This window comes from Caretta caretta, chromosome 1 (genome assembly GCF_965140235.1).
Source record: "Caretta caretta isolate rCarCar2 chromosome 1, rCarCar1.hap1, whole genome shotgun sequence".
In the NCBI taxonomy this organism is placed as follows: domain Eukaryota; kingdom Metazoa; phylum Chordata; order Testudines; family Cheloniidae; genus Caretta; species Caretta caretta.
Window position 1 is genome coordinate 250,329,057 of NC_134206.1, and position 8,894 is coordinate 250,337,950.

The 8,894-nt window shown below is 37.7% G+C and overlaps 1 protein-coding gene across 1 annotated transcript in view; it reads left to right on the forward strand.

Annotated features, from left to right (window-relative positions):
- The window catches only part of KDM7A (lysine demethylase 7A), a 94,272-nt gene extending 87,239 nt beyond the window's left edge, over positions 1-7,033 (forward strand). The window contains exon 20 of the mRNA XM_048830868.2: positions 265-7,033. Within this exon, the coding sequence (XP_048686825.1) occupies positions 265-359 (95 nt within the window). The 3' untranslated portion in view covers positions 360-7,033. The remainder of the gene's footprint in view (positions 1-264) is intronic.
- Positions 7,034-8,894: the final 1,861 nt, after the last annotated feature.

An 8,894-nucleotide genomic window follows, 5' to 3' on the forward strand; every position in this document is an offset into this window, starting at 1 on the left:
AAACTAGGAAAATCTGGAGGTATATAATCACATTCTCTATTATAATGCTGACTGTAGCTTAAGAAAAGTAATGCTGAATTTCATATATGTCCATTATGCCCACTGCTTTGGTCCAAAACAAGTGGACAGAGATGAATTGCAATGTAGAAATATTTCAGCTGAAAAAGTCAGACTCCAGGGGAGAATCTGCTTTCCATTTAGGTTTATCTGATTTTACAAAATCTGTTCTAAAAATAGACTGATATACTGGTTTCAATTTTCCAGGCAAGCGTCCAAAGAAAGGAATGGCAACTGCCAAACAGCGCCTTGGGAAGATCCTTAAGTTGAACCGAAATGGCCATGCACGCTTCTTTGTTTGATGTGGCGGCTGCTGCTACTCCTACTACTACTGCTGTCTTTCCTTCACAGCCAGTATTGAGGGCAACAGAGCCTGGAGCTGCTGCTGTTCCTCTGCTCAAAGTAGACTTGCATGTACCATGTAGAACACTGCCTAATGAACAAAAAAACCAATGCTGCATTTTCACTGTGCCACACCCGCTCAGCAATAACCATTTGGGAATGGGGAAACCTTCAGAGAGACAATGGACTGGGAAACAGTCTCTCATCAGGGCTTGAATATCACTTTGTTGCTGGTAGTGTCTGAGCTAATTCATGAGGGGAAGATGATAAAGGTGGTTATCCATAATTTATTTCTGACAGATTTTTACAACTTTTAAATTCATTTTTAACTATTTATTTGGAAGACTTTTTTTGTGGGGGTTATTAATTTAGATTTAAGAATGTGAAGGTTTTTTATTGTTCTTGATGATGTATGTTTGGTGCAGTGGAGAGCCACATTAATGGTAATTAGTCTGGACTCCTAAATTTGATATTCAGGTTATAGTCTTAAACAGGGATGTGATGCATTATTAATTATTTTTAAATTAAGTCATATGGAATCATATTTTATATTTTTTCTGCTCTTTATAAGCTATTGGTTGGGCTTTTGTTGCCCTGTAAGGTGCATACACTCTGCCAGTTTAGTTCCCTTAGCCTCTCTCCATTCTGTACACGTTGCTGACTCACCAAAGTGGAGAAGCAAAGACTCTTCTGTCTACAAGGAGAGCATGATTATTCAAGTTCAGTAGCTAACATGTCTTAAACCGCACCCCGCCCTCAAATTGGGGTTTATGCTCTTCCTCCTGACATGGCTGGTGTTCGGTCCGGGCCATGTGATTTTTTTTTCTCAAGGAGAAAATAAAATCCCTTTTGAGAAGTTTTATTTATACAACGTAGTTGAAATGTTAGTACAGAGGAGAGCAGCTTTTATCTTTTCCTGGGGGATGGGAGAGAGTGCAATATGATGGGTTAAGTTTCATATTTCCGAAAAATTGTGTTGGTTGAAGAAACAATTCTTAAAATATAAATTGCAGAATTAAGATTTGGCAGATTACTTCCTGTGGTGGGTGGAGGGAGCACTAAAACTAAAAGGGAGTGATGATCATTAGTATACTTCAAAAATATATTTTACTGAGGAACTAAAGAGGCAGTTGAACATGTGCTGCTTGCAAGGCTGCACATGACAGCCAATTTGAGTCTTAACAGGTGCATATGTAAGTGTTGAGTTTAGTAGCTAGCTGATCTCAGAATGATCATTTGTGCCATGCTTTACATAGAGCTGATAGTGAATGCCAATTCTGAATTACCTGTAAATAATGTTGATTTTAAATTTGTATTTTTCTGTAATATAAAATTAAATATTTAACTTTTCAGGGTGGGGGGAGAGGGGAACAACTTTACTTGATTCTGTAAAAAGGGCATTTTGCAGGGTCCAGCCAAAAGTAAAACATTGATGTGCTAGGGATACCATCTTGGATTTTTCCTGTATAGTGAGAGTGAAAAGGCTTGGCTTAGCTATCCAGTTTATTGATTTGTCTTAACTCTACTCAGTTTGCCTGTCCTCCATATTCTGTCCTGAATAGCTTCTTCCTGCCGTGCTTAAAAACATTCAGTTTTACCTTCCAGATTTACATGTAGCAGATTTACATGTATACAGCTAGATTAGAATATGAATAATGCCCTTGGAAATTTATGGAAATATATGCTGTCTGGATTTCCTGATTATTGCAAGATCAGAACTAGCTAGCTGAGGGCCAGCCCATTTCTGGATGAGAAAATATAACATGGATATGGATAGGGCAAATAGCATTCATGATTTTTCTTTCTCCAGAACTTGCAAATTATTGTTTGTTTCTCTTCGTCCTGGCCCAGCTTTTGATTTGAAAGTAGTGTAGACATCAAAGTTAATTGATTTTGTTAACCCATAGCCAAAAACACACTGGATGAGTTAAAGCTCTGTTGGCAGACAATTTTTCTTTAATACATGCTACCAGCCCTGTTTAGGGTGATGGGAAAGGAGACAATAAAAGTGATACTCACTAATTACCAAGTAACAAAAGACAGGGAGCAGTTAGTCTACAGGTTTCGAAAGTGACCACAAATAATAATGTTCTCAGGCAAGAAATTTTCCAGTCAGTAATGACGAGAAGAAAAAATACTTTCAACATTCGGTATAAACATTTAATTCTATCTTCTGATACATTCTCATGGAAATATTTGATAAATGTGTACCATGTTATCAATACTTGTTTAAATGATAAGAAAAAAAGCTTACCTCTGATCTGTTTGTGTCAGCTCAGGGAAAACCAGGTCATATCTGCCAGGCTTTGATTAACTGGTTCAGTTCTGGCAAACCAAACCAAACTGCTTTTTGCTTACTATCTTTTTTTTATTAATTAAGACAACGGAAGTATTTCACAAGGGACATCAAGCAGAATTGGAGAGGAGTAAAGACTGATTTTTTTTTAATGTAGATTCTGAGAACACTACTTACTGAAACAGAAATATGCCACAATGGAATCTTGAATAAGGAGGTTTGGAATATGGAACATACAAAATGCTGCTTTCCTTGGGACTTGTCTGCAGCAGGTCTGCCTTCTAAGCCTCTTCATTAGCAAAGTATATAGCTATCATCTTACTAGTGGAAAAAGTACTTGGCTGGACCCATATATGTTTAATGGTTATTTCTAGTTTTTTTTTCTTTCTTCCCTTCTCTCCCACTTTTTCAAGGTGGCTCTCCATTGTAGTGAGTGTACTAATGTCTCTTCATAGGCTGTCAACAGGCAGAAGTTCATTTCCATTTTCTCCATATTTCCATGCTTCCAGCAGAAGTCTTTAAGAGACTAAAACTTTATTTGGGGTGAGAGGGAACCTCGGTCAATCAGTTTAAAAGAAATTTTCTTGATTGATAACAAATGAATCTCCTTCTGGTAGCTTGATGAAGAGGATGTGTTGACCTCACTTATTCATGTATTTGTATGTTGGGATGTTTTTATTATATTCTTGGAAGAAAACACTGTTGCACCAAACTTTTTGTAGATGGACTGAACCTGGTGCTGAGAGAAAGGTGGAGAGGTGGAGAGAAAATAACCTGTCTTTTCTCACATTTCACTTTTGGGATGGGGGGTAGATGGATAGGAGCACTGAATCTTCCTATGGGAACTCATTTTCAAGGAGGATATTTAAAGAAAAAAAAAGATATGAAGAATTTGGACTTCAAGATAAAATTATTATACTTACTTTTTAAACTTTCTTTTGCTAGAAGGAAGAATGGTATGAAATGGAACCCTTGGGGGTTTGCTCTTCTCCAAGTACTCAAGTTCTTATAATTTTTAAAAAGAAATATGTGAAAATGGAAAGACCACCTAGAAATTATATCAAGGACTCTTCCAGCAACTTTCCCCTTTCTTCCTGTACTATACTTGCTAATAAAGCCTGGCTACAAGGTAGCCCTTAATGACCTCTGAGGTAGATAACCTATGCAACCTATAATATTCTACATGAAATAATTCTTGAAGAAATCATTTCAAAAGGGTTTGATGTTAAGAATGAACAGTTGTTGCTTTCTGACCACATTTTTAAGCTGAAGTACCTGTGTTAATTTTAATAGAGATAAGAGCACAGTGTCATGGCCATCCTTTAAAAAGCTTCAGCTTTCCCAAATTTTTTATATGGCATAGGCTGCTTTCATTCACCAGGGCACGAAGTCCTAAATTTTGAAATCTTTGCAGGCGTTTAACCCAGGGCTGAGTCATTATCTGGCTGACCCTTGGTTGGTAATTGTGGGGACTGAGGAGGGCTGAGGCTAGAACCTCAGCTAGTGGTCCCCTCTAGCCTCCATGCCACCAAAAATCTTAGTGTCTTTTTAAAGCTCTTCCAGACCAGGGTTGTCCATGGCCCTGGGACTAAGCAAACCTAGAGCCACTTTATTCTGCGGAAGAAATATAAATGAAACCAAGGCCTTACTGTTTGTGGTTAAACTGGATTAAAAAGCTGCAACATCCATTTAAAAAAAACAAACAAAAAAAACCAACTATTTCTGGTTGCAAAACAAATGGTGAATCATGCAGGGGGTGGGAAATATCAATAGCACTGATTAGGAAATGCACGTGCTTCTTCAGAAGCTGCATTTCCTTTTGGAAAAGGACTTTTTTCTACTTTTAATAAAAATTAAGCCATAACAGTTTCATGCTGTGGGACGGGAGTGAAAGGGATCACTTTAACAGATTATATTAATATGAATTATCACTTCTGCTGGGATATGTCTGATTTTGTCAGTGCTTTGGCAGTTATTTCTCTTTTTAAAATCCATTAAATTTGAAAGAGGAGATAGTTCTTGGCTATATTTACTAGTTTTGTAGTAATGTTTTGCTGACCCATTTGTCTTTCCCTCTCCCTTTTCTACTCTAATTTCTATCCTTTTTTGAACATCTGTGGAAAATACTGGCTTGTCTGCCTGAATAGGGGTCTCCGTGTGCATGCGTTGGGTGTGTGTGTGTGGGTGTGTCTTTTTACAGAAACGCACTACAGTGTTGAGTATTTGGCTGGGAAAGGGGATGCTGCAGCTTTAAAGAGCATTTTTTTTTCAATCCATAACAGTATTTCCCATCCTCTTTTGCCTGCAGGCAGGGAAAATGTATGTACAGTATTTATTTTTGTTTCAATTTTACTTCAAATTTGTAAGTTTCTATAAGTAGCTCACATTGGTTATTCTAGGGGAGGACAAGTGGCTTGTTTAAATTTGTATTTGATATTCATAGTTTCCAGTTTCTGTACTTTAAAAGATTGAAATTAAAAAGTTGTAATACTTACGTTTTGATTTTAGCAATCTATAGTGTTTAATTTCTACAGGGTTTTGTTCACTTGCTTAAAAGTGTAAATACAGAAAGTTGTAAAAAAAATGTCTTATGAGGGAAAATGCTTAATTCTGTTTCTAGGTCTGATTTTTGTGCCTGTTATTTGACTCTGGATTTTGATGAAGATATGGGGAGTGCAGTACATTTTCTTACTATTTTAAAGTGTAAGTTTGCTTTCTGTCAGAATGTTCTCTGGGAGCTGAATGCGTTTTGCGAGGATGTATACAGTCTTTTTTGACACCTAAGTGTAAAAAGAAATGGTTGAGACTTCCAGTGGTCCATCACTTAGTAAACTTCAAGAAATTGAACCAATTTGGAAGCATTTTAGTGCCGAAAGAAATTATTTTTTTCTTTTTCTTCTTACTTTTTTTCATATTTTTACTTTTTGGTCAAGTTTGCCTTATGCTCCTGATGCCTCTGGCTTTACTCGGAGCAGCTCTTCCTGTCTGTGACTGAGGAGGTACTGTTTCTGTTAGAATGGGTTTCTCTTGCACTCACACTCCTTCCTTCCTTCCTTCCTTAACATTGTCTCATTTCCTTTTATCCTTGCCTACTTTTCTGTCCATTCCACCTGCAACTGCATCATGTTTCATTTCACAATCATCAGTGGTCCCCAGTTTGTATTCATGGGTCACCACACCACTTGGAGGAAGAAGCACTGCCACACTGCGTTTAGAGTTAGTGTAATGCCTTCTCTTTCTTTTTGTCTACAGAGAGAGTGCTGTGTGCTGCTGAACTGCTTCAGAGACTTGCATGGGGGAAACACTCCATCTATCCCATGCAAGTGCTGTGCTTCAATACCACAGTGATGCCCACGCCACAGTATAAAAATCTTAAATGTGTCAGTGGGTTCAGAAGAACAGGATGGCAAAAGTTGTGTTTTTTGTATCCTGTGTAGCTAGCCAAGCCACTTACTTCTCAGGCTGGCTCTCAGCTTACTGGGAGAAAATTCTTTAGCCATGGACTAGGACCCTAACTTACTAGGTAGTGTACAAAAACAAAGAAGACAGTCACTGCCCCCAAAGAGCTTCAGTATAAGATAGAAATGGTCCAAAGGTAAATGATCAAGCTCTTTGGTCCACATGTTTAAAACATGCAGCCATCATTATTTTTCTGAGCAGAAATTTTCTTCTGCACTTCAAATATGAAGGGTTTTTTTAAGGGAAGGCTCTGAGATAAGAGATCTTAAGGAAATGGGGCAGAAACATCAAATATTAAAAACGTCAAATTAACTTTGCCAAGTGTGTGCTTCATGTGCCTTCCATAGGTTTTTTTAACTTCACCGGGTAAAACTCTTCTAAAATTGTGCAGCCACATAATTCCACAGAATCTCAAGATGTTAATCTATCAAGTAAGCTCACATTTCAAAAAGTGTTAAGAGCACTTAAGCTGTCCAGGAGTGCTGCAGCAAGACAAGATGTTCCCACCAAACAGGCTAATTGCATTCTCATGCACCAAATGGCTTTTCATACTGATATTCCGATTTTAAAATAAAGCAGGAGTGAGATGCGGGCAATGGCAGTGGCATTCTCACCGGGTTATAAGTAGGAAGCTGCATAGCCATATAGAAGTTGCTTGGAGTGCTAATCTATTGCTTTCAGAGGTGGCGGTGGCTGTTAAGGAGAGATCATATGCTCTTTCTTCCCCCCTTGTGCCTTTTACTATAATTAATTTTTTGCCTTTTACCAGTCTCACTCCATTGCAGATTGAACAAGAACTACATGTAAAAGTGCCCTAAGCATAGATATTACAATAAAATATCCACACTTATATATTTAATAAATAACTGAATGGAAACATCACTGGATGGACTTTTGCACCTTTACTACAGCATTTTCTTATTCCCTTTAACACTGAAGGGTTTTTTGGGGGAAAATACTTTCTCTTTTTATCAGACAGGTGAAATTCTACTAGATAGACTCTAACATTGTACCAAATGGGGCAAACATCTGAGTTTTCAGTTTAATAACTCACAAGATAACCTCTTCTGTTAAGAGAGGTTAGGGTAGTTCTCGTGGTTAATACTTTTGAAGGCTTGAGCCATCCATTGTACTTCCTTTAGCACATTGGCCTTGTCTTCACTATTGGAGATAAACCTAAGCTCCTCCATGAGGTTTACCTTGTCCTGGTAGCATTTTAAAGTTATAATTGCTTGTCTACGCAGGGAATTGAACATGTTAGTTAATAGGATGTTAAACACGCACCTTTTTTGCTAGTGTTTGTTAGTGCTACTGGACACAAAGTCACAAGGATGGGTATGTTGGAATATGCTATGGTGAATATTCATTCCTGTAGAAGTACTCTTCCCTCTGGGAGGCATTGGAATTTAAGCTTTTACTCTGGTAAATAATGCATGAACACTCCCAGAACAAAAGTTAATTAGGACTGGAATGGAAATGCTAGTATACCATTTTTATTCATTTTAAGATTGCTGTGGAAATTAATGCATTTAACACACCAAACTAATTAGAAATTAAAATATAAACAGACAGATGGTTTATATGTGGGAGAAATCACTGATAATTTATTCTCCTCTACTGGTAGTTGCTAAGAAGATTAAGGACCAAAGTCTCAAAAGTCAGAATTCTTACTGTTCCATCTGAAGCATTCAGTGTTGTAGACATGTCAGTCACAGGATATTAGTGAGACAAGCCAGGTGGGGAATATAATTTATTAGACCTATTTCTGTTGGCAAGAGAGACAAGCTTTCTTACCTGAAGAAGAGCTCTCTGTAAGCTCACCCACCTTGTCTTTGTTACATCTGAAGGCAGGCTCATGAGCCATTGTGCTTTGTCTTTACTACCTTAAGTCTGACTTCCTGAAGCCATCTTATACCGAGACTTTAGAACAAGAGCTGCAAACTTGTAAAGAATTGCATTTGGATTAATAGCTCTAATTATCTGTACTTCTCAGTGCTCCTGCTGTACATGCTGTACGGTTTTGGAAAATAACCTTCATCGGAACACACCAGGTAACTAAAAATACAGTACATGAAGTTTGTTCGTGATCCCTTTGAATCTACCACAAAGGGATCATACTATCTCTTACTCTTCCCGGAAGATCATTTTTTAATGAGAAATAATAGTTCCCTAGTTTAACTTTGTGCAATTATTGGGAGTGATATTTCCACCCGTGCACAGAGGTTTAAACTGTAGTACACCTGAAAGAAATATTTGTGATCTGAGTATAAACCCTGGTGGTAACTTGTGAAATTGCAAGCCACACTTTTATGAAGAAGTCAGCAAAACTGAGGCCTGCTAATACAGTTTCCTGTGATGGGGAGGGGAGGAGTGTGAACAAACTCCTAATTAGTTAATGCTAATATACACTTTGGAAGAGATATTAATCTTCATGCTTCACTCTTAAGCCAATCTGTAATTAGTAGGTATTGGGAGGTTTCTTCCACCTTCTGAAGCATCTGGTGTTGGCCACTGTCAGACAGGATACTGGACTGGATGGCCCATGGGACTGATCCATTATAGTAATTAATTAATTCTATGGGGAATTACATGCTTAAAGTCCATCATGTGACAATTATTTTATTTATGAGAATATAGTGCCTTTTCTATGTGGATAAAATGCTTCTGCATTAGAGGGTTTTGAATCCTCAGAGTGGGAAGCAGTCAGAAGAATATTTTTCACTGTTTAAACTGAATGTTT